The sequence below is a fragment of the Eurosta solidaginis genome, chromosome 4, assembly GCF_040869045.1.
Source record: "Eurosta solidaginis isolate ZX-2024a chromosome 4, ASM4086904v1, whole genome shotgun sequence".
Taxonomy (NCBI): domain Eukaryota; kingdom Metazoa; phylum Arthropoda; class Insecta; order Diptera; family Tephritidae; genus Eurosta; species Eurosta solidaginis.
This window is the reverse complement of record NC_090322.1, coordinates 9473612-9500836: the sequence shown is the minus strand read 5'-3', so window position 1 is coordinate 9500836 and position 27225 is coordinate 9473612. Positions and strand designations below refer to the sequence as shown.

Sequence of the window (27225 nt, the reverse complement as noted above, 5' to 3'; positions counted from 1 at the left end):
TTCTGCCTAAAGCTGGAAAAAACTGTAACTTGACAGTGTTCGAATTGCATTTCCTTTCGCATCGAATGCAGGGAGTGCTTCGAAACGAGTCGACGGGTAAACAGTCTAAGGCCATGTTAGACATAGCAGTTGATTTGTATGCTTTCGCAGGTCCTCGTTGCCGTTATTCAAAAACTCAGCAGGCAAACCGTCACAAGCTGTGGTTGTTGTTTTCATTGGAGATGTTGTTTTCCTTACTTTATATGCTCGGATTCATATTCGTTTCTAAGACGTTTTCTCGCTTGCTCCATTTTAAAGGGTAGAGGAGAGGTCGCTCACTCCGGTAAAAGCCTGCCCAGTACCATTTACCACTGAAGAGATTTAGGCCGAGCTTATCTTCAAATTTGCGTCGTGCTCCTTTTAATTTTTCCTACAAATTGGTGTTTCATGCATCTGCAAGGTAGATGAATTTCCACTTAGAAGCTTTTCATGGGCTTTGGGAGTGTTCGAGAGAAAAGTTCTTCGAAAGATTTATGGACCTCTACGCGTTGGCGATGGCGAGTACCGAAGAAGATTTAATGATGAGCTGTACGAGCTATACGCAGACATCAACATAGTCCAGCGAATTAAAACGCAGCGGCTGCGCTGGCTAGGCCATGTTATGCGAATGAAAGATGATGCTCCGGCCAAGAAAGTGTTTATATCGGAACCCGCCTATGGAAGCAGAGGTAGAGGGCGGCCCCCACTCCGTTGGAAGGACCAGGTGGAAAACGATTTAAACTCCCTTGGTGTGACCAATTGGCGCCGGTTGGCGGAGCGAAGGAGCGACTGGCGCGCCTTGTTGGACGGCCATAACCGTTTAGACGGTTAAGCGCCAATTAAGTAAGTAAGTAAGTAAGCTTTTCATGGCGGAAATACACTCGGGGTATTTGCCAAATCTATGCCGAGGGGCGACGCCGCTTAGAAAAACTTTTTCCTAAATTTTCGATGTTGCTCTGTCTGGGGATTCAGTCCTGGCCCTTCGTGTGGTAGGCGGATCACGCAACCTTCCCCTCTCCCCCTCTGGAGCAAAATCTATAAATTGTTATAACTAAATATAAATGTTCTCCTAAATCAACAATTTTTGGTGTATGGCTCATACAGATCGAGATCTAAACAGTTTAGGAAAAACGATCGGTGGTGCTCTTCGTCTCCTCCCACCATCCACCCTCCTTCAATTGTTTTTTAGCACGCTTTTATTAGCTTTACCGGTATGTTTGTTTGATTCGCTTCAACGCGCCTGCTGCTTTATTAACATGCTTTTATTATTAATTAGTTTCACCTTATTTGTAATCCCGTCAGGATCATATCGAAACCCTTCCAGGATCATTTCTGAATGGTTTTCCGTATCCGTCCGGGATCCCGTCGGGGTCATTTCGGGACTCTTTCGGGATCATTTTGGGACACTTCCGGGATCATTTCCGTATATTTTTCGGGATCCGTCCGGGATCCCGTCGGGGTTATTTTGGGACTTTTTCGGGACTATTCCGGGATCATTTGGCTATCCTTTCGGTACTATTTCGTTATCAGTTGGGGCCCCTTCGTCATCATTTCTGGATGGGTTTCGGGGTACGTCCGGCATCCCGTCAGGGTAATTTCCGGAATATTTATGGAATATTTCGAGATCAATTCTGGATGGCTTTCGGGATCCGTCGGGGTCATATCGGAAATTTTTCGGGACTATTTCGGTATTTTTTTGGGACCCTTCCGGGATCATTTTTGGGTAGATTTGGGGATCCGACCGGCATCCCGTCGGTGTAATTTCGAGACTTTTTCTGGACTATGTCAGGGACTTTTACGGGATCATTTCTGGATGGATTTCGGATCCGTCCGGCGTCCCGTCGGTATTATTTAGGGAGTATTCCGGGGTCATTTGGAGACCCTTCCGGGATCATTTCTGGATAGTTTTCGGGATCCCGTCGGGGTTATTTCGGGACTATTTAAAGATCATTTTGGGACTCTTCCGGTATAATTTCTGGATGATTTTTGGGATCCGTCCGGGTACCCGTCGGGGTAATTTCGGGATCATTTGGGGACCCTTCAGGGATCCTTTCTGGACGGTTTACGGAACGGGGTCATTTCGTGACTTTTTCTGGATTATTTCGGGATCATTTGGCGAGTTTGCCGGCAGCAGTTATGCAAGGATTTCGGGATCAATCTGTGATCGCGTCAGGATAATTTCGGGATCATTTGGGGACTTTTTAAAGATCATATCTGGATGGTTTCTGAGATCCGTGCGGGATAATTTGGGGATCCTTTCGGGATCATTTCTGGATGGTTTTCGGGATCCTGTGAGGGTTATTTCGGGACTATTTCGGGATCATTTGGGGAGTCTTCTGGTATAATTTCTAGACGATTTTCGGGATCCGTCCGGGTTTCCGTCAGGATCATTTGGGACTATTGCGGGATCATTTTGGGACCATTCCGGCATCATTTCTGGATAGTTTTCGGGATCCGTCTGTGATCTCGTCGGGGCTATTTCGGGACTTTTTCGGGAGCATTCCGGGGTCATTTGGGAATCCTTCCGGGATCATTTCTGGATGGTTTTCGGGATACCGTCGGGGTTATTTCGGGACTATTTCGAGATCATTTTTTTAATTTTTTTATTTATTATTTCGGGATCATTTTGGAACCCTTACGGGATCATTTGTGGATAGTCTTTGGGATCCGTCCGGGATCCCGTCGCGGTTATTTCGGGACTATTACGGGAGTATTCCGGGGTCATTTGGGGATCATTCCGGGTTAATTTCTGTATGGTTTTCGGGATCCCGTCAGAGTTATTTCGGGACTATTTCGGAATCATTTGGGGACTCCTCCGGTATAATTTCTGGATGATTTTCGGGATCCGTCCAGGTATCCGTCATGGTCATTTTGGGACTATTTCGAAATCATTTTGGGACCCTTGCGGAATCATTTCTGGATAGTTTTCGGATCCGTCCGTGTCATTTAAGCACTTTTTCTGAACTATTTCGGGATCATTTAGGGGACCCTTCAGGGATCCTGTCTGGACGGTTTACGGAATTCCGTCGGGGTCATTTCGTGACTTTTTCTGGATTATTTCGGGATCATTTGGAGTTTGCCGGCACCAGGTCTGCAGGGCTTCTGGGATCAATCTGGGATCCCGTCAAGGTCATTTCGGGATCATTTGGTGACTTTAAGGATCACATCTGGGATCTGTTCGGGATAATTTGTGGATCCTTTCGGGATAATTTCTGGATGGTTTTCGGAAATCGTCCGGGATCCCGACGGGGTAATTTCGTGACTTTTTCTGGACTATTTCAAGATCATTTGGGACCCTTCTGAGATCATTTGAGGATCCGTCCGGGTTATTTCGGAACATTTTTGGCACTATTTCGGGATCATTTGGGGATCCTGTATCATTACTGGATGGCTTTCGGGATCCCGTCAGGGTTATTTCGGCACCTTTTCGGGATCATTTGGGGTCCTTCCGGCATCATTTTTGGATGGTTTTTGGGATCCGCCCTGGATTCCGTTAGGGTCATTTCGGGATCATTTGGAGACCCTTCAGGGATCATTTGTGGATGGTTTTCGGGATTTGTCGGGATCATTTCGGAACTAGTTTGGTATCATTTTGGGACCCTTCCGGGATCATTTAAGGACTCTTCGAAACCGGTAGTTCAGCACACATGCCTTTTTAAATTATGAGCTTTTATGGCCATGGATTCGCTGCAAATTATTCGTAATTAATATTCGGTATGTTTTATCCTTAATATCTAACACAGCTTTTTCGTTCTGGGTATTTTTGATTTTTTTAAAATAATCCTGTAACGAACTGTAATAACTGTAATTACACTTTTTGTAATATTTTAACCAACTAAATACCCGAAAAAGCAACACTATTTTCATCTAAAAAATTCTCTTTGGTTTTAGATAATTGTAGTTTCACTCCTTTGTTCTAAGTAAGTAATTCCTTCACCCCTCTCATATCAATTAATTTAACATAAAAACAAAACGTATTTTTTTAATTCGAAAAACCTGTATCGTACCTACTATTCACGTCAGCGTGCCTTTCAGGTTATCAGCTCTTTTAGTTATTTTTTTTACTCTATTACAAAAATAAAATACATTGACAAAAATAATTTCAACAGATAACTCGATAAGCAGGCTAACGTGAATAGCCGATATATTTTATTATCTCTTGCTGACGGGGCCGCGGGTAAAGGCTAGTATATTATTTATACGATCGACCTTGACAACTTTTCAGACAGTAACGTTTGATATATCGACTGGTTTCTGACTCAACCACTTAATTCCCATTTCCTAAAATTTTGGTTTTTGGTATCAAAAGAAGTATTAACATGTATTATAAATGGGTAAACTTTGAAAAATAATAATTTTAACTTATTTTAGAACAAACATCCTTTTTACGTAAACTCGTAACTTAAACATGAAATTTCATGAATACAGCAACCCCGTAAAAGACTTACTTTTATGCACTCCATAAATTGATAACTTGGCAACACTCGCCATACATCAGTTTTAAGTTCCGTTATTTCTATTTCATATTGTTCTTCTTTTCGTTAAAAAATTAATCCAAAGAAAAAAATTTGCAAAAAGTCGACTAATATAAAGAATATCCTAAGGTAAGTTGTTGTGTTCGAATTTGCATATCTTAAAATCATAAACTATAATATGTTAGTCGTGCAAGGGTTAACGTTCAATCACATCAAGCTTGTGTGTTTGATGTTTGTGTTATCCCTATTTCTTTTATTATTTATACCTTCTGCTATACAGTCCACTAGTGCCGCCGCAATTAAACTAAATAAATTCCAAACTTATGTATATTAATTAAAGTCGAATTAAATAGTATAAATCAAAAGCATTTGATCGCGTTGGTCTATTCATTGGATCACATCGCCTAATCGCAAAGGTAACAACCGCAAAAGCAACTGAAGATCGTATCACCCGCAACAGGTAAAACGCCGCAACATTTTTTGGTCCATCGAAACGAATCGCATAATTCACCAGTATGCAAGTATAAAATCGCAAATATATTTATATATTTCAAAAATTCATAATTGCATAAAATCTAAATATACATACACATATTGCAATACGAAAAGTTATATATTTGCAAAACCGCCGTAACTTTCATTTGCCCTCTACGAATTTTCTCTACACACGTCGTTCGTATGTTTTTTTCATAATCCGTACTAACTTTGATTTGCCATCTGCAACAGTAACAAACAAAATATCAGCATAGATATCCTTACATACTATATATACATTCGTACATTCATTTTCAAGGAAAAATTTACAAAATAATAACCTTTTCATAACTAATAAATTGCAAAAATGTCAAACGCCGTCAAAACTCGCGATTCCGCACTCCATGCCATCAAGCGGTATATGACGAAGGCTGCTGATGAATCGCTTACAATGTATGCCGAAAATGTGAAAAGCTACCTACAACTACTTAATGAGCAGTGGGTCCGTTTTAATACTGCCCAGGATGCGGTTGAAATCTCATGCGGAACCGAAAGCATTGAGCTAGAAGAAAACAACAGAATTCAAGCGGAGGCATGGTATACGACGGCCTTATCGAGTCTTAACCTAATGAGGAAGTGTCGCGAGGAGGTACAATCAACGCCGGCGGTAACGATGACAGTGTCTGCTGCATTATGCTTACCTAAAATGGAGTTGCCTACGTTCTCCAGAAACTCTACGGAATGGATGGGATTTTTCGACGCATTCTCTTCGCTGGTTGATCGCAACACCGCATTGACGGCCGGACAAAAACTCCACTATCTCCGAAGCTGTTTGAAAGGTGACGCCTTGAAAATTATAAACGGGTTTCAAATATGTGACGCAAATTATGAAGAAGCTTGGGAGCTCCTAAAAACGCGGTATAAGGTAATGCGTGTAATAATGGAGGGGCATCTCAGAGCCATGTCGAGCGTGAAGAAGGTAGCTTGTGACTCCGGTGAGTCGATTAAGGGGGTAATAGATACGTTTCAGCAACACATACGCGAGCTTAAGGCTTTAGGGCGCCCTGTTGAATTTTGGGATGATTGGCTCGTATACAAAGTAGTGAACCAACTTGCATTTGAGACGCGGAATCAGTGGGAGTTGTCACTCGTCAGCGATGATCCGCCAACATTCGAGAATCTGGTCTCATTTCTGGAAGTTAGGTGTCGCTCACTCTCGATGCTTCCTTCAACAACCACATCAATACCCATTAAAGCTAAGGCTAACACCGTAGGCAAATCGGCGAATGTATTTCAGGCTATGCCAAACCAAAAGAGCGTAGAATGTGCGCATTGTAAGGGGCCGCACGAGGTATATAGCTGTGAAAAGTTCCGAAATCTCGATTCAAGCGCGAAATCAAAATTTGTTATGGAGTCCGGTTTTTGTACGAATTGCCTGAGCCCAGATCATTACAAAGCGAAATGTAATAGTTTATCTGGATGCAGGGTTTGTCATCAACGCCATCACACGCTTTTACATCATACTACTTCTACGCCCAACGCCGCAGCCGCTGTAACTACCGCTCATTTCACCGCATCGCAACTAAATACCGCTACTGCTGATTCTTCTAAAAGCCGCGCGTCCGCATTGACCTCTTCGTCTTCAAATTCCGTGGACAATCCGCAGATCCAAAAGGAGAAAACTGTGCTGTTGGCAACCGCACTGGTCAAAGTTCGTGATTGCTCTGGTAGTTGGCAATCAGCTCGCTTGCTGTTCGACTCTGGCTCACATGCCTCTTTCGTAACCGAGGCTTGCGTGCAACGGTTAGGGCTGCCTCGAAAGGCATCTTCAGTAGTCGTTAGGGGAATAGGTTCTTCGCAAGGAGGTCGCTCAAGAGGCGAAGTATTACTTTCCCTATCTTCTTATTGCTCTAATCTATGCTTCTCTGTAAATGCGCTAATTCTACCCAAAATTACAAGTGAATTGCCAACCCAATCAGTGGCAGTTACATCGTGGTCACACGTACAAGGCCTATTTCTAGCCGATCCACACTTTATGGACCAGGGACGTATCGATATGCTCATCTGCATGGACGTTATGGACCTGCTCCTTTACCCCGAATTCCTGAAGGGACCACCTGGTACACCCATGGCTCAACGAACCGTGTTCGGCTGGACGTTATTTGGTTTTGTCGATGAATTTGAACCCGCTACGACTTGTCTACAGGCGCTGCATTGCGACGTACAGTTAGATAAGGCCCTTACCAGGTTATGGGAATTAGAGGAAGGACCTCAAAAGCACCATCACACTGCTGAAGAACGTCAATGTGAAGAGATTTTTGAAAGAACGCATAGAAGAGCATCCGACGGGCGATTCATTGTAGAGCTACCACTAAGGTCTAACATTCCTTTAGGTGATTCCCGAGAATTTGCTTTGCGAAGTCTACTGCGTATCGAAAGACGGTTGGCTCGTGATGATGATCTTCGTCTGCGCTATAATGAGTTCATGCAGGAACTCATCGACATGAACCACATGGAAGCTGCAAAGGAATCAACTCACCAATGTTTTTATATGCCTCATCATCCCGTCGTTAAGGAGTCGAGCGTCACAACGAAGTTGAGGGTTGTATTCAACGCATCTGCTAAAACCACCAACGGAAATTCTCTGAACGACGCTTTACTCGTCGGTCCACAATTGCAGCAGGATTTATTTTCTATTCTGACGCGTTTCAGAACACATCGATATGCTGTAACAGCGGATGTAGCAAAAATGTACAGACAAGTACGCGTTTCTGAGGATCATATCGACTTACAACGTATTGTTTGGCGCCAAGATCCATGTTTACCTGTACAAGATTTTCGCATGTTACGTGTAACTTATGGTGTAGCCGCTGCGCCCCACTTAGCCGTGAAGGCCCTGCAAGAAACCGCAAACCAGTCGGCGATCGACTGTCCGAAAGCTGTCAGCGTCATCTTAAAGGATTTTTATATGGATGATCTCCTTACTGGTACATCTTTAAAACACGACCTTTTAATTTTGCAAAAAAACGTAACAGACATATTAAAGGAATTGTGCAGAATTCAACAGTAGTATTTCGAATACGCCAGAAAATATTTCACACTATTTAGTCGACAGCAAAGAGATCCACGCTTTGGGTGTAATGTGGAATACAGAGAAAGATTATCTCACGTTCACCGTTGATTTGAAAAACTCCCCTAAAATTATGACAAAAAGGGCATTTTTGTCGGACGCAAGCACCTTATTCGATCCCCTGGGACTTCTCTCTCCCGCAGTAGTTAAATCAAAAATATGGTTCCAGGAGGTTTGGCGCAACAAAGTCGGTTGGGACGACGTTATTCCCGAAGCTACTGCAATGAAGTGGTTGGAACATCGCTCTGAGGTGCAAATTCTTTCAAATTTAAGGGTTAACCGTTGGCTGAGCCTGGGGACGACTGAGTCGAGCACGGAGTTACACATATTTTCGGATGCATCCGAGCGTGCTTACGCTGCGGTTGCATACGCCCGGACGGTAAGAAAAGACGGAACGGTTACCGTCGCATTGATCTCATCAAAGAGTAAGGTAGCCCCCCTCAAGTCAACACGCTGCCGCGATTGGAGCTATGCGGTGCGCATCTTGCCGCTAAATTGGTGCGGAACATTCAACAGAGGTGGCATGATTTGAATTATCCCATATTTGCATGGACGGACTCGAAAATTACGTTGGGGTGGATGCAGGCACATCCCAGCAGATGGATGACGTTTATCGCAAACCGAGTTGCTAATATCCAAGAAGTGCTGCCCGCTGAGTGTTGGAACCATGTTCGATCGGAGTCGAATCCCGCAGATTGTACTTCCAGAGGAGTGGCTCCATCGGAGTGGCTGCATCATCATCTTTGGTGGAACGGTCCAGAGTTCTTAAAAGGTGATGAACCTTTCTGGCATCAAACGTCAACAGAGCAGCATACAACCGAGATGAGCATTAGAAACAATGTCGCCACGCATGTCACGAGTTCAAGCGAGCATTGGTCAATTATGACGAGGTATTCGTCGTATTCAAAGCTTCGTCGTATAGTTGCATATGTTTTAAGATTTGCTTACAATGCCCGAGCTGCCACTCGAATCCACGCTGCGAAACGAGTCGGGGCTCCCACCTGCCAAGAGATCTCTGAAGCCGAGCTGCGTTTAATCAGGTATACCCAAACGTTCTATTTTTCTAACGAGATCTCTCTTTGCAGTGCGAAAAAGCCCATTCCACTGCGTAGCTGTCTCGTGCGTATGCAGCCATACTTAGATGAGAAAAACGTTTTACGCGTTGGAGGAAGGTTGAAGAATGTAGCATTGTCGACAGACGTCATACATCCCATTATATTACCCAAAAACGTTCCGCTTGCGAAGTAGATCATCCACGATATCCACAAATATACATTACACGCTGGGCCTCGCATCATGCAGACAGTTTTACAACGACGATATTGGGTTATAGGGTCTCGAAGCTTGATACGAAACATTTATCACAAATGCGTTAAGTGCACTATTTTGAATCGTAATCTCGGCAAGCAATCAATGGGAGATCTACCTGAAACACGTACTACTTTTGCTCGCTGTTTTACTCGAACCGCTGTGGATTTTGCAGGACCGTACATGTATAAATTCACCCATGGTAGAGGAGCAAAGGCCACTAAGGGATACATATGTTCTTTTATATGCATGTGTACAGGCGCTATGCATCTGGAATTTGTTGGCGACCTGACGACACCAGCGTTCCTCAACGCTTTCAAGAGGTTCATAAACCGCAGAGGCTACTGTAAGCACATGTCTTCAGATAATGGTACGAATTTCGTGGGTGCTGAGAAGGAGGTGCAAATCGCGTTTCAGCAGTGTATGGCTGACGAAAGGTTGCAATCGTTTTTCGCCGACTCAAACATCGAGTGGCGGTTCAATCCACCATCTGCACCGCACATGGGAGGTTATTGGGAAACCGGCATAAAGAGAATAAAATATCACTTAAAGCGCGCATTAGGTGAAACTCTGCTTTCCTATGAGGAATTTAACATGCTATTGACCGACGTTGAAGCTTGCGTAAATTCTCGGCCGCTTTGCGACAATTATACGACAGCTGGCGACTTACAAGTCTAAACTCCTGGGCATTTTCTCGTTGGTGAACCGCTCAAGTCGCTCCCGGAACCTGAGGTTCAAGGGTTCCGTGGAAATATTTATCAGAGATGACAGGTAATTTCCGCTGCGAGATAGTATTTTTGGCGCCGTTGGAGAGACGAGTATCTCGTCAGTTTACAGCGTCGATCAAAATGGTTTCGCCCTTCACATAATTTCGTAGAAGGCGATGTAGTTGCTATAGCTAACGAATCAACCCTACCGACGAAGTGGGCGCTGGCTAGAGTCATAAAATGCCATCCCGGTTCAGCTGGACGTGTACGTGTTGTTACTTTGAAGACGTCAAATGGAGAGCTCGTTAGACCGATTGTGAAACTTTGCCTACTACCGAGGAAGGAGTATCTGTCGTGCACGGAAGACTCATAGATTCATACATCTTTTCATGGAAATCAAATTAATTATTTATGGAGATTCTTGCATTGTATACTTACTTTTATGCTGTAATTTATTATTCATACCATGTAAAATTTTAATATTGTTGAACCTATCATAGATAGTTCAAGGGCGGCGGTATGTTGTGTTCGAATTTGCATATCTTAAAATCATAAACTATAATATGTTAGTCGTGCAAGGGTTAACGTTCAATCACATCAAGCTTGTGTGTTTGACATTTGTGTTATCCCTATTTCTTTTATTATTGCTTTTTTATACCTTCTGCTATACAGTCCACTAGTGCCGCCGCAATTAAACTAAATAAATTCCAAACTTTTGTACATTAATTAAAGTCGAATTAAATAGTATAAATCAATAGCATTTGATCGCGTTAGTCTATTCATTGGATCACACCGCCTAATCGCAAAGGTAACAACCGCAAAATCAACTGAAGATCGTATCACCCGCAACAGGTAAAACGCCGCAACATAAGTTATAAATTTATCAACATGTGCTTTCATATAATCTATATAGAAGTTATTCAAACTCATATTGTATTTTAGGATGCAAATGCTGAACTTCACAGAGTTCTCGATGAAAAAACGGGCAATTTCATTTTTGCTGAAAGTTTCGAAACTAATAAAAGCTTTACTCCCAAGAAATTAGACGAAAGAACCGGACTTTTTATAGATGCCAACTCGAACGTCGAAAGTAGTTCAGATGACATATTCTCCATTGATTGGTCTAGTTGTTTTGAAGTTAATTCTATTGAAAGCTCAAGTAATACATTAAGTACTCCAACGAAGCATAAATTGGATGAAACATCAGGCTTGATATCACACACGAGAGCAAAGAAAGGTTACAGCAAGCGACAACAGTGGAAAAGAGAAAAGTTCAAAAAAGCGCGGCAACAGGGAGAATGCTACTATAGTTTGGAAAGAATCAGTGGAGAAATGGTGGGTATGAAAAAGAGAAGTGAGAGAAATTTAAAGCAGCGATGCCGATGTAAACCCGATAGGGGTGGCAATAAGTGTGTAAGCATATCTGATTGTCAAAGAGCTGAGCTCTTTAAGTCCTTTTGGAGGGAAATGTCAAAATTCGCAAAAATATATATGGAATTGACTTACACATCCATTAAACAGGTTTACAAACAGTTCACAAATTGTTTAAGTATGAAAAATATTTCCGAATCTGAAAGGGCTGGCTATAAAACTTTTTTAAACGTAACGCATGAGCTGAACATCGGATTATACAAACCAAAAAAAGATCAGTGCAATATTTGTTACGCTTATAAAAATAAGAATGTTGATACGAACACTTTCAATACGCACATAAGACTTAAAGATCGTGCTCGAAAAGAGAGGGGCAAGATAAAGAGAGAGCAAGGAATGGAGAGATTAATTGCTTCGCACTGGATGTCCAAGCTGTTCAAATGGTTCCATTTATTGCTGCTGGGGCCCATTACTTCAAACAAAAGTTATCATGTCATCAATTCTCAATTTTTAATTTGAAAAACTCGGAGGTAGTTTGTTATGTATGGCATGAAGGTGAAGGTGGAATGGACGCTAATATTTTTGCCTCATGTTTATTACATTTTTTAGAAACTGAAGTAACTGCAAAGGATATTCCTATATGTTTGTTCAGTGATGAATGTAGTGCACAAAATAGAAATGTGACTTTATCAAATGCGTTGACGTATTTTTCCAAAAAGTATAATACTACAGTTTACCGAAAGTATTTGTCCGTTGGTCATACCCAAATGGAATGCGATTCCGTCCATGCGAATATTGAGAAAGGAAAAAAAAAATGAACTGTTTGTTCCTGCTGATTGTATAAAGCTCATACAGGAGGCAAGAACAAGCAATGGACCATATAAAGTGCACTATGTTTGGTACATATTTTTTAAAAATATTCTGAATTAAATTTTTACAAATCCATAAGACCCGGAACAAAATTAGGCGACGCTTGTATCACTGATGTAAAATGTCTAAAGCATACCTCAGTTGGAATTTTTTACAAACTTGATTACGACGATGAATGGGTACAATTACCACACCGGTTAAAAACTGAAAAGGTATTACCCGAAGTCAAAGGCCTTTATATACAGCCTTTAAAATTACCTTTAAGAAAATTCCGAGATTTGCAGAGTTTTAAAGCGTTCATTCCCACTGACTATCATGCTTTTTATGATAATTTGAGTCACGAAGATATATAAAATTAAATTCCATAAAAAATTTAACTTATAATCACATGTATTAATGTACTATGTATTTTTCGCTTTAAGATTAAACCAATTTGAGAATCTTTAAACAAACTACGTACATTACATACATAAAATAAAAAAAACAACAACCACGCATATACAACATATATTTTCTTTTCGTAAGAACAGCAACCTCGTAAGTACTTATAAATTATTTAAAATATTAAATCAGCAAAATATTTGTGTATATTTTTTCTTATGTAACAGAACGTCCTCCATTTAAAATTTGGTTATCCTTAGAATTTCGAAAAAACTGATATCTCTAATAAAAATCAGTTTATTGGTTCTCCTGTAAACTTAAGTTTTTGCCATTACGTGGTTGAGTCAGTAACCAGTCGATATGTATGTATGTGGAAGCATCGGGTAAAGTTTAAAGCTTCTAGCTGTTAAAATGAAGAACAAATGACGAAAACCCTTCATTCAGAAAAATCGGTTGTATGGGAGGTATATGCTACAGTGGTCTGATCAGGTTCGTTCCGACAAATTATTAACGGTACAGCCAAATAAATATACCCGGTCACCAAATTTCATCAAGATATCTCACAAATTTAGGGAATAGTTTGCTGGTCCAAACAGACAGACGCAAATGGCTAAATCAACTCAGCTCGTCATCCTGATCATTTGGGTTTACTTATTGGTGGCCTATCTCTTTTCCTCTAAGGACTTACAATTTTGATATTTAGACGAAGCTTAATATACAATTTCATTTTCATGGGAGTTATAAAAATAAATGAAGGGTTTGGGATTTTTGGATGTCATTATTTTAGCCTTGAGAAGCTTTATAATTCCTTCTAAGGTGATTTTAAACTGGATTTTTAAAAAAAAAAATGTAAGGCGCGATAACCTCCGAAGAGGTCTAAGGCCGAGCTTCTCTTCCAATTTTCGCCGTGCTCTTAATTTTCCCTACAAATTGGCCGGACGGGACCTACATATTTTATGCCGACTCCGAACGGCATCTGCAAGGCAGATGTGTTTTCACTGAGAGCTTATCATGACAGAAATACACCCGGAGCGCTTGCCAAACACTGCCGAGGGGCGACCCCGCTTAGAAAAATTTTCTTCTAATTTAAAAATCTTATTTCTAAAATTTTGATGTTGCTTTGCCCGGGGTGCGAACCCAGGGCATACGGTGTGGTAGGCGGAACACGCTACCATCACACCACGGTGGCCGCCTGGATACTGAATAACTGGATATGAGGGAACCATTATACGCGCGTCAAAGCTCTAATGAGCTCTCTCACATATATTGCTAAACAAGGAAACAACTTAAAACTAAGACTTTACAACGAATATGATACTCTTGTTTTATTCTTCAGATTTTTTTCTTGATTGGATTTTATTTATTTTTTGCCTTAAGAACGAGACAAACCTTAATCTTAATATATAAAAATCACGTGTCGCTATGTTTGAGGCCAATGGACTCCTAAACTACTAAACCGATTTTGAATTTGTTTTGCACCCCATGTGTAGTTTGATCCAACTTGAAATATAGGATAGGTTATATCTCAGTTTATAGTCGCAATACTATGTTATTGCAATTTTTTTTATTGTTTATACGTTATAATAAAATGTTACGTATACGCACCGGCACTCACATTTTCAGGGGTGTGGATACACTTCCGTGTAATTGGTTGGTGTTTAATTAAACAACGTGCTTATCAATAAAAAATATTATTGCGAATGATATCAAGTATAGCACATCACCAGGCCCGCCGATAGGGCCGGGGGGGGGGGGGGGGGGGGGGGGGGAGATTCTGAGGGGGCCCGCGATTTAGAGGTACTATGAAATTTTTTTAAATTCAAGAGAGTCTTTAGTTGTTCCATGTGCAATTTTTAAGCCGAATTTCAAAAGCAACGAAAATCTGCATTTCGTTTTAATATTATAGTGAAGTGTGAAAAATAAAAATCTATATATATAAAAAGAAAGGCTAAAATGTGTGTTAGTTGGTCGCCGGTGTTTGAAGAGATGCGTCGGTCGATTTTGTTCAAAATTTCACACAAGTTGCGTAAACCTCACGCGGTGGTTACTAGTAGTTGGTAGGTTTGGTTGCGATCGACGTACAGGGTCTCGAGATAGAGGCTGAAACGTGGACCCGAGTACCCCTAGAATGTGTTTATAGAATATGGATATCAAATGAAAGCTGTTGATGAGTGCTTTAGTAGAGGGTAATTTTCATACCCCTGGGTGACTAGGGTCTCGAGATATAGGCCAAAACGTGGGCCAGTGAATGCCTAGACAGTGTTTATACAATATGGATATCAAATGAAAGCTGTTGATGAGTGCTTTAGTACAGAATAATATATTATCCAGAGACGGACTGGGACTGGGATTAGGACTAGGACTGGGACTGAAACTCGGAGTGGGACTGGGACTGGGACTGGGACTGTAATAAAATACATACCACCCTCTGGGACAGGCAATAAGGGATGCAAAATAATGAGAAGGAATTGAGACAAGAGAAAAGAGAGAAGGAGATTGAGAAAGAGATAGAATGAGACGAAGGTGGAGATGGATGAAGCGAAAAAGACGGAGGGAGTGAATAAAAGGATTAGGAAAAAGTGAAGAGGGGGAGGGCAGAGTCAGACGGAAAATGCTTATTAAAATGTATGCAGATAGGCCAAATTTAGGGCAGGACAACGTCTGCCGGGTCTTCTGGTTATATATAACATTCTTGTGTCACAGTGTTTGTGGTTGAGCTCCTTCGCAACGTTTCGACAGATTCGCATGAAATTTTGTGAGCGTATTGAGCATCGGATCTTATATATTTTTCATACCCCAAAATCGTAAGGGACGCCTTCATTTTTTTAGACAAAATTTTTTGTTTTATTTTTTTTTATTTTTTTATGAAACATCATACAAAAATGGGACTGGGCCTGGGACTGGGGCTGGGAATAAGGGATTGAGAAGAATAAAAAGAGTTAGAGAGGCGAAAAGCGAAGCAAGGGTAAAGGGTCTGACAAAGAGTTAGAAGGAGATAGAGATATAGGGATAGATGGAGTGGGAGAGGCAAAATGAGAGGGAGCTAGAGAGAAAAGAAGGCAAGGAGAAGGCAGAGAGGAAGACCGAGACGCAGAGGAGTGAATAAAACGATAAATAAAAAGGGGGAGAGAGGGGAAGGCAGAGGAAGATGTAAAAACGTCTTAAAAGTTATGCAGATAGACAAAAGGTAGGGCAGAAAAACGTCTGCCAGGTCTGCTAGTTTTGTCTATAAAATGTTTTTACCTAATTTTTGAATATATTAACTTATTTATACTTGATCTTTCCTTTTATTTAATTAGGTAATTTTAGCTATTTAATTTATTTTTTACAATTTTTTTTAATTTCGGTTGTTTTCTATTAAATTTGTTTCAAGGTTCGATTCGAGGCCAAGGCCAGAAAATTAATTTTTTGTAGTATGGCAGGTTGTCTGAAAATTTTTCTATTTACAATTCCAAAAATAAAAATACAATTTTTCAATTATAGAAAAATAAAAAAAAAAACAATGATTATCATTAAAAAAAATTATTGTCCGGGCCTTGAACTCGAATCGAACCTTGAATCCTTTACCAATAGGCCGATAAAAACAAAAACAATTTTTTTAATTTAATCTTGTTTTGTTTATTTTTTAAACTACGCAACATAAGTCGTTAAAATTTATTTTATTGTATGTATTCAAAATCCGACAGCGACTACCCGCTCAATCATCGATCATTGATCGAATTGCGAATTATTTACACACCATGTTTATACATATATAGTTTTTATTTCTCACACACCAACGCATACAAACAATTAACAACTTGACAACAACAGTAGCTTAACGAGTATAGCGCTGAGTAAAAGGGAAAACTGCTGATCAGAGTACACTCAATATGATCAATCGATGTTCTCAATAACACAGACCATTAACTTTTTGCATGAAAATTAAGCAAACAAAAAAAAAACGTAAAAAAATATGTAAATTATTTTATTTTGCTTTTGGATGCACTTACTCGTTTCGCGAAATACAAAATTATTTTCGACCACAATTGAAGGCAAACAAGAATCATCAACTGTGTGACAAATTGATTTCCTTGTGGGTAAAAATGTTTTTTTTTTTGTGTTTGTTGCCTTTGCACGAATAGTTTCTGACTGCTTTAATAGAACTTTTGGCGCTAAACGCCTACTTGCGCTACAGAGCGTTTATTCGAATAACAATTTAAAACAAGTAAGGAAGCCTTCATACCTTTCATGAATGGGGCTGAACAATAATCTTATCCCGTTCCTAATCTCCAAATAAGCGGATGTATAAGATAAGAAATATATAGTGAACAGATGTACATACAAACGATTTTTAAGATAAATATAAAATAAAAAATGGCAAAAAGCCCCCTTATCTGAACGATTGGTTGTATGGGATATATATTATAAATAGCTCCGATCGAAATGATTTTTTTATGAAATCTTCTATGATATATTAGAATATATATCACCAAGTTTCACGTTTTTATATTGGAAACTAAGGGAGAAATGGCCAAAAAGCGTTCTATCTGAACGATCGGTTGTATGGGATATATATTATAAATAGCTCCGATTGAAATGATTTTTTCATGAAATATTCTATGATATATTAAAATAAATATCACCTAGTTTAACGTTTTTATATTGGAAATTAAGGGAGAAATGGCTAAAAATCTTTCTATCTGAACGATCGGATGTATGGGATATATATTATATATAGCTCCGATCGAAATAATTTTTTCATGAAATCTTCTATGATATATTAGAATAAATATCACCAAGTTTCACGTTTATACTTTCTAAATTAAGGGAGAAATGGCCAAAATTCTTTCTATCTCAACGAACGGTTGTATGGGATATAACTATATATAGCCGATCAAAGTGATTTTTTCAGGATATCTTCTATGATATATTAGAATATATATCACCGAGTTTCACGTTTATACTTTCTAAATTGCGGCAGGAATGACCAAAATCGTCTTATCTGAATGATCGGTTGTATGGGAGATATATGTTATAGTGGTCCGATCCTACCGGATCCGACAAATGTCTAATATAATACAAAAATACATCCTTGCGCCAATTTTCATTGAGATTTCTCAAAATTTGAGGGACTAGTTTGCGTTCAAACAGACAGACGGACGGACGGACAAACGCACATGGCTATATCAACTCAGTTTGTCGCCCTGATCAATTCGGTATACTTAATGGTGAGTCTATCTTCTATATTTCTCAACATGACTAACATCGGACCAAAGTTAATATACCATTTCATGTTCATGAAAGGTATAATAATCCCTACTATAAATGGACAGCAATCACATATTTTCATAATAATAAATAAATTATAGAAAAAAACAATTGTGTAAACATGTAAACAATAGCATATCCGCCAAACCCTTTAGTTAAATTACGGTATGTGGGCCGTTTAAAATGCTTTCAGCAGCAGCTGCGTTAGTGCTCTTGGCGTTTCGTTTTGTTCTTAATCGTTTCAAATCTTACGCCTAATCATTAAGTTTTTTTGCGGTAATCTGCTAATGAGTGTGCTGATTTTTTAATTGTCATTTCAATAGTCATAATGTAATTGTTTTTAACGTAAAAATTACAAACACCTCTGGTTATTTATTACCTACGTCGTTTGGATTTATTTATCGTTTTATGGTTAGTTGACGTGCCTCTTATGGTTTTGTTATTGTTGTTGGTACAGTATTAATTAGTAATTGACGCACACATGAGTTCATTACATATTTTTCTTTTACTGCTATGATTCATGCTTGAACAAGCATGCTTTTAGCGCAAGAAAGTGTTTACAAACAAATTCGTACATTTGCATACATTTTTGGGCGTTTGAAGTGGTGCAACTGGGCGTATGAGTAACATTTGCATGAAGAAAAATTTCAATGACGGATGTTAAACACAAGCATATACACGTTGGCGCGAAAATAATCCATTTTTTTTTTTGTAAAATCCACCATGTTCATTGATTTTGCGTTTAGCAGCTGAGAGTTTCGTAATTTATTGTGATTCAAATAATTTTTTGAATAAGGGCTAAGCCTTCTTCGGTATTCAACATCACGGACAGGACCATAAATCCTCCTCCGTAGATCTTTTCTCTCTTACGCTTCAAGATCATTCTCTTTCGACACTGTCAATGATACCAAACTATACTATCAGGGTAGTTCTGATGAGAGACTTATAGAGCGTGATTGCCTACTCAGTTCGCACTTGTTGGCTAGAGTGATTTGATTCCTAACAAAATCCTTCACAGTCTCTAATTTATGTATATTCGTCAACCAATCAATTTATAGCCAATGATATCACTATCATCATCATACTCCAGAAATTGTACGCTCCTATAATGGATTGTACCACGCTGTGGTATATCTGCTACCAGAATTGTCTTCTCAAGTATTAGGTTAAAAAATTCGCGTCCTCTAAAGCCTCGTTTGATGTCGAATAGATCCGAACTTCACTTTCCAATCCTAACGGGGCTTGTGCCGTTGCTCAACGTCTTTTGGCATAGCTAATCCTTGATTCTTGGGTAAATGTACATCATGTGTATTAAATGACCCAAAAGGGACCTCAGCAAACCAGTGGTTGTAAGGATTAAATCAAGATAAGAAATTATGTTGACCACCATTCGCCATCACTGAGCGTAAAACGGGGGCGTTCTGGAAGGGTTTTTCATATATTATACAAGGTTTATTCTGCAGGGTCAGCTCTCCTAGCTTAGGCCAATTCGGGACTTTATACCCCCTTCTTCTTCCCGCTGGCGGTTAACCCGACATTGTCAGTATATCTCGAAGCGCCCATTAATTAAAGAGCTCATTGTTGATAGCCCTTTTCGTGTCAAAGTGGCTTGAACTACTGAACCGAACCGCTTTGAGACGGTTTGTAGCCGTGATTTTAACTTGACATGAGAAATTTGTTGTGCTATGACCTGAAAAGTCTTTAGAACTTAAATCAGTCGGCTCAGATTCTTTAACACTTCTATTTAAACTATGCTCACAAATTTGGGCACGTCTTCATACAAACCCAGATATATCTAAATTTAGAACCTATCATTCTCTACAGCTATCTCTTGACCAGTTATAGCACACCCTACTTTGGTCATCGAAGACGCCGCTTGATACGCTGCGCAAAACTGTGAGGCATCGAGAGGTTGTAGGTGTACAAGACTCAATATGTCAGTAGTCTCAGAGGGTATAGCTAGGAAGTGCAGAATATTTGTGGTAAGTCTAACAGGTGAGAATACATGACAGCCCCAGCTAACTTTTTACCTTGAGCGGAGCGAGACGGCTTAGCATTTAGTTGTCGTGCTATCTTCAGTGCTAGTTTTCGTTTTTCCTACTGTCTAATCCGTTGGTCTGGTGGCTCGGCCAAGGTACGAAATGACACCCTGAATATACTATATTATAACAATTAGGAAAACAACAAAAAAAATATTCAGAGTCTAAAATTGTGCAAATAAATCCGCCTCTTATAATAAAAAACAAAAAGCCAAAGACTTACCAGGATCCACGCGATGGCAGGAAGTGAATGGATCGCCTCTGTAGCCTGTGGGGCAACTGCATACAGCAACATGATTCTTTGGCTGAACAAAAAGTGAAACAGAAAATTATGTTTATTAAATAGAGACCAATTTTCTTAGTAAATTTTCTTAAATAAAATTTTTAAAGCTCGCTTAACATAAAAATGTCATCAGTCATACTAATTCATTTATCCCTACAACTATACAAACAATTTACGTGTGTATGTATGCCATATGCGCACTCACCTCACAATTGGCATTCAAACCACAAGCGCCTACACATGGATTCACGCAGCGATTATCCTTGCATTGTAAATCACCGCGACAATCTACATTATCTAAACATTCACCCCGATTACAGTGAGTCAACGGATTTCCGCTATGACCGGGCGGGCACGAACAAACAGGACGACCGCCAGAAGTCTCCTGGCAGACAGCATTTACGCCACATGGATTGCCAGAGCAACCATACGTAACGGCTATAAGAGGAAGAGGTGCGGTATGTGAGAATACTTTTGATTAAATAATGAATGTAGCAATAGACAAAAACAAAAATAGATAGGGAAGGAAATGAAGCAGTGTTGATTTATGGCGGAAGCGGAAAATGACTTTGCATAGAGACAAATGATTTTTTTTTTGTTCAAGTTTTTTTTAGATAAAAAAAAAATATTTTTAGATGAGCCAGCATGATTTGTACGGTCGCAAAAGTAAAATTTGTGGGGGTTACAAAATGACTTTTAACGCAGTGTAAACACAGTTATATACCTGGGTGCGTTTGTGCGAAATATGTTTGTTTGTTAGTTAGTGGGTGTGGATTTTTATGTGTGTGAAATGTTTATGTGTTTGCTTAAGAACTCTTGCATAAATTCAGTATTTTTTTTATTATTATTTGAGTTTGAAATTTCTAAATACCGCTAGAATCGCGCGCTGTGTGGTGTGGACTGCTGGCTGAAGTGTAGTATGTGCGGTATGTGCAATTCACGCAACGTTTGTCTACATTTTTACCTAAAACCTCAGGAAAGCTGCTGCCGATGGCAAGCAAGAGTAACGCGCTCAAGGCGATGTTCGAAGTCTGGAGGAAAGAAAAAACAACAAGAAAAACAATAAGTACAAATTTATACAAAACACAGGTTTTTAAATCAAAGTATTGATTACAAAAACAACAAAATTTGTATGTCTCTGTTTTCGGTACTGGCTACATATACATATGTAAAAACTTTTACAAAAAATATCAATTTTTGTGTTTTGTGAAAGCTAACAAAATATTTGCGCAAAAACTTTTAAACTTGACTTATAACCTTGTTTCTTTAAATCTACAAATTTTATAAAAAATTTTTGAGATAACAAAAAAAGTGAATTTAAAAAAAAAAATGGTTTACCTATATTTCAAAAGCGATACTTACTTCCCCTATTCACTCTCTATCGCTTTATCTTCCTTATTTCTTGTCTATCCCTTATTCCATTTATCTTCCTACCACTCCCACTTCCACTCGCATTCCTACGTCCCCTCAAACTCCTCCTCCAACTCCCATTTCCAAACCCCACTCCTATCTCTTATTTAAATTTTACTCTTTTTCAGCCTATAGCTTTTTGTATAATTCTCCCTTTCCCTCTCCCTCTCATTCTTAACCACCCCCCTAGTTAAAAACCTCATTAACACGTTCTATTTCAAAACCATGTTGTGAAAACAAATTCTGGGATCACCTTGGTCTACATCTTGATCTATATCTCAGAAGTGGGTCCACATATCGAGCTAAAGCCCACATACAAACCATCGAGCTAAAGCTCACATACAAACCATACACCAAACCTTACGAAACTAACAATTATGATTTTTAAAATTGGTGCATCGAAACTTGAGCTATCAAGTTACCAACAGATTTTGAATTCGCTTTTATATATAAAATGAACCTATACGAAGCTTATCGGAGAGGAGACTCTGTACTAAATTTCAGGCAAATCATACTATGAATTAAATTATTTCCAATGGGTTGGTCTCTGGTAAAATTTCCTGAAAGAAAAGTTTCTCAAATATTAAGCTTGATAAAGGGGTGTCCCTGCACCAAATTTTATTTTTTTCAAAGAGGTACCCTTGTACCGAATTTCAAGCGAATCGCGTCTTAAAAAATATTTTTTGAAATAGGTCGGTGCCCGGTCCACTTCCCGGTAAGAAAATTTTCTCAAATATTGAGCTTGTCACAGAACTACCCCTAAACCAAATTTCAAGCAAATCGCACCATATACTATTTTTATTTAGAATAGGTCGGCCTAGGCCTACTTCCCGGAATGAAAAGTTTTCAAATATTATCTTGGTCAAAGGGGTACCCCTGTGCCGAAATTCTAGTGAATAGCACCATAAAAAAGATTTTTTGGAATAGGTCGGTCCATGGTCCACTTCCCCGACCAAATTGTAAGTCCGAAGCAACCTCAAATCCCCTTGAAAACACACACAAAATTTCATGAAAATCAGTCACAGACACACGTACAGAAGAAGGTTGGTCGAGTTTTAAATTTCAAAATCAATTACACTTGAATTCATTGTGGATAAAACAAGTGTGATTTATCCGTCAACTGCTTGACAAGATGTTCAATATGGCTACTTTTTAGCGTTTTGACAGGGTGTTCAATATGGCGCCGCATAGGGCCGGCTATCTTCAGCGGGGGATAGAAGGAGATACAGAATGAGACAGCGATATTCAATTACAAATCAGGTGATCCATTTTATTTGTAATTTTGACGTCTTTGCAGAAGTTATCACACTTGTCTTACCCACAATGCTTGAATTGACAACTCATATCATCTACACATGGTGACTCTTTCTATGTAACATTTAAAATTATTATAAAAAATAAGAAAAATCATCAATCAGCATCTTAACTGATCAGCTGTTTGCGTTTTTATTTTGAGCACATTTCAAAGTTATTCCGTTTTTACACCTATTGAATAGTTAATATTTCCTCTGATCATAAGCCATCATCCCGTCGCAAAGATCCGGAGCCAGATAAATAATTTGCCTTTCACAACTCATGTGTATAGAAATATCACGACCTCTGCTTCTCAAATCTTCTAATGATCCAGAACATGATACGGAGCTAGAAAACTCACTGGATGATGGCTATAGTGATGCTTAGATAAATGGATTAGTTTAATTATACACAGATATTTTATTTTTATCCGTTATACTTTTTTATTACAGGATTGCTTCTTTCTTCTCATTTATAGCGTCGAATATGTAAAAAAACCCCAGCTGTTGCAATATCTGTAAATTATCGAGATAACGAAGAACCAGTGTTGCCGTACAAAAAAGCCTACACCAAAAGCGGCCTGTGACTGAAAAACTGTACTTACTGGAGTATAAATATGACTAAATAATGGTAAGTGTATGCAAAACTTAATTTAAGCTTAGCCTAACCAACAACTATTTGAGATATAAGATGTGAAACCAGTTTAACTAGCTAGGCTAGTAGAAGTTTACTTCCCAAATTTTGCTTTATTCTTAAATTTATATAAAATAAATGAGCCTAACTTCATGAAATGTAATTGACTTTTTGCAGTAAGAATTTTGATGGGCGATTTGAAAGACTTTAAAATTCTACACCATATATGTAATACTTCTATATTGTTACAAAAAGCTAAGTACATTCCCAACATCAGAGTGCCGATATATTGCTGTTTACATGTTTTTGTTTTTGTATTCAAATGTAACAAAATTTAAGTTTTTCCTTGTCACACTTATGCTGCTACAATCACAACAATTTTATAGGCTGTCTTGCTTTGATTTCGCATCCAAAAAACATTGCGAGCATTTTCTATTAGCAATATAGGAGTATTACATATATGTTCTACACCTTTTTCAAGTGTACTTTAAAAATTATAAAATATTGTTCAGAAACGGCAAATTGTACTTTAGAATAATCATTTGTAATTCAGAAACGGTAAATTGGTAGCTCAGAAGTCGTAAAATGTACTTCAGAGTAGTCAAGTGCACTTCAGCCAACGTAATTTGTATTTCAGAATAGCAAATTTCAATTCAGAAACCGTAAATTGTACTTCAATATTGTAAATTGTATTTTAAAAAGCATTAATTGTATTTCAGAAACCACTTATAGTGCTTCAGTGACACTTAAAAAGTTTTATACTACACTTCAGAATTAGAAAATGCTGTTCAGTGGACGGCAAACCAATTTTTTGTACGTTCATTCTGAAACACATTTTACCTTTTCTGAAGTACAATTTACGTTTTCTGAAATACTATTTTCCGTTTCTGCAGTATAATTGACTATGCTGAAAGGCCACATTACGTTTTCTGAAGTACAATTGATTATTCTGAAATTGGTTTTACGGTTTCTGAAGTACAACTTACTATACATTACAGTACATTTTACAGCTTCTGAAGTACATTGACTATTCTGAAATCAATTTTACGGGTTCTGAAGTACAATTGACTATTCTGAAGCACAATTCACGTGCTCGGAAGTACACTTGGAAAAGGTGTAGATTTGGTGTCAAAATGTTATCAAAGTGCACCTAAACTAATCTTTCTGCTGATCAAATTTTAACAGAATACTGCTTAAAATAATGGTGGTAGAGCGCGTGGAAAAAAGTTTAGGAAGTAGCTGTGTGGGTTCCTGGCATAACCGAGAAAGTCGCTTTTTCTCGAAAATGAGTTAATGCTAAATTTGATATCTGTAAATATTAAAATTAAGGCCGTAATACCGACATTTCTTAACCATACAACTGCACGATCAAGTGTATTTTAAAAATAGATTATAACGGTCTTCCTGAAGATGAGTGCATAGAACTGGGTTTCAATTTGCAACTGGAGAAGTCTACACTTAAAGTTAAAAAAATAGTTCCCTGAAGTTCTTTCAGCCAGTAACTAGTGATAAACATTTCTGGTTGGGAACTAGACCTAAATTGCCAAATAAGTACAAGTTCGGTACTAACAAGATTTTGGGCTGGTATTTTTCATATTTAATTTGAGAAATATGTTAGCTACAAAAAAACTGCTACCAGCTTTAAAAATGTTAAGGCCGGGTTTCTCGATAACTGCTGTGTGTGATTTTTTTTTAGTTATACCGGGAAGCTACAGAATAGATTGTTTTGTTTTTGTTTCCTTTTTTTCAATCTGGCTATAATTGCCTGCACTTGACCCAAAAATGATTCGCAAACTTTTGTGTAATGCCTATTTATGTTGTGATCGTCAAGCAAACACTTACTTAGCAAATGTTTAACTAAGCTAATTTTGGATAATCATCATTAGTTTTGCGCACATATCGTATCTTCCGTTGTTTGTTCGACAGCGTGTTGATTTGTATGTCTCTGTTTTCGGTACTGGCTACATATACATATGTAAAAACTTTTACAAAAAATATCAATTTTTGTGTTTTGTGAAAGCTAACAAAATATTTGCGCAAAAACTTTTAAACTTGACTTATAACCTTGTTTCTTTAAATCTACAAATTTTATAAAAAATTTTTGAGATAACAAAAAAAGTGAATTTAAAAAAAAAATGGTTTACCTATATTTCAAAAGCGATACTTACTTCCCCTATTCACTCTCTATCGCTTTATCTTCCTTATTTCTTGTCTATCCCTTATTCCATTTATCTTCCTACCACTCCCACTTCCACTCGCATTCCTACGTCCCCTCAAACTCCTCCTCCAACTCCCATTTCCAAACCCCACTCCTATCTCTTATTTAAATTTTACTCTTTTTCAGCCTATAGCTTTTTGTATAATTCTCCCTTTCCCTCTCCCTCTCATTCTTAACCACCCCCCTAGTTAAAAACCTCATTAACACGTTCTATTTCAAAACCATGTTGTGAAAACAAATTCTGGGATCACCTTGGTCTACATCTTGATCTATATCTCAGAAGTGGGTCCACATATCGAGCTAAAGCCCACATACAAACCATCGAGCTAAAGCTCACATACAAACCATACACCAAACCTTACGAAACTAACAATTATGATTTTTAAAATTGGTGCATCGAAACTTGAGCTATCAAGTTACCAACAGATTTTGAATTCGCTTTTATATATAAAATGAACCTATACGAAGCTTATCGGAGAGGAGACTCTGTACTAAATTTCAGGCAAATCATACTATGAATTAAATTATTTCCAATGGGTTGGTCTCTGGTAAAATTTCCTGAAAGAAAAGTTTCTCAAATATTAAGCTTGATAAAGGGGTGTCCCTGCATCAAATTTTATTTTTTTCAAAGAGGTACCCTTGTACCGAATTTCAAGCGAATCGCGTCTTAAAAAATATTTTTTGAAATAGGTCGGTGCCCGGTCCACTTCCCGGTAAGAAAATTTTCTCAAATATTGAGCTTGTCACAGAACTACCCCTAAACCAAATTTCAAGCAAATCGCACCATATACTATTTTTATTTAGAATAGGTCGGCCTAGGCCTACTTCCCGGAATGAAAAGTTTTCAAATATTATCTTGGTCAAAGGGGTACCCCTGTGCCGAAATTCTAGTGAATAGCACCATAAAAAAGATTTTTTGGAATAGGTCGGTCCATGGTCCACTTCCCCGACCAAATTGTAAGTCCGAAGCAACCTCAAATCCCCTTGAAAACACACACAAAATTTCATGAAAATCAGTCACAGACACACGTACAGAAGAAGGTTGGTCGAGTTTTAAATTTCAAAATCAATTACACTTGAATTCATTGTGGATAAAACAAGTGTGATTTATCCGTCAACTGCCTGACAAGATGTTCAATATGGCTACTTTTTAGCGTTTTGACAGGGTGTTCAATATGGCGCCGCATAGGGCCGGCTATCTTCAGCGGGGGATAGAAAGAGATACAGAATGAGACAGCGATATTCAATTACAAATCAGGTGATCCATTTTATTTGTAATTTTGACGTCTTTGCAGAAGTTATCACACTTGTCTTATCCACAATGCTTGAATTGACAACTCATATCATCTACACATGGTGACTCTT

At 38.6% G+C, this 27225-nt stretch overlaps 2 protein-coding genes across 3 annotated transcripts in view; one reads left to right on the top strand and one right to left on the bottom strand.

The window, feature by feature from the left end:
* Positions 1–27225, bottom strand: part of aspr (asperous) — a 34373-nt gene that overhangs the window by 1864 nt on the left and 5284 nt on the right. The window contains exons 2-4 of one of the 2 annotated variants that reach the window (XM_067780002.1): positions 21178–21337; positions 20512–20744; positions 20247–20328 (exon numbers count right to left, since the gene is read on the bottom strand). In XM_067780002.1, the coding sequence (XP_067636103.1) occupies positions 20247–20328; positions 20512–20744; positions 21178–21337 (475 nt within the window). The remainder of the gene's footprint in view (positions 1–20246; positions 20329–20511; positions 20745–21177; positions 21338–27225) is intronic. The other variant, XM_067780003.1, reaches the window with a different exon arrangement.
* On the top strand, positions 4783–12857 carry LOC137248969 (uncharacterized). The gene is made up of 2 exons (XM_067780000.1): positions 4783–10964; positions 11055–12857. The coding sequence occupies exon 1, from the start codon at positions 5335–5337 to the stop codon at positions 8035–8037; it is 2703 nt and encodes a 900-aa protein (XP_067636101.1). The 5' UTR covers positions 4783–5334; the 3' UTR covers positions 8038–10964; positions 11055–12857.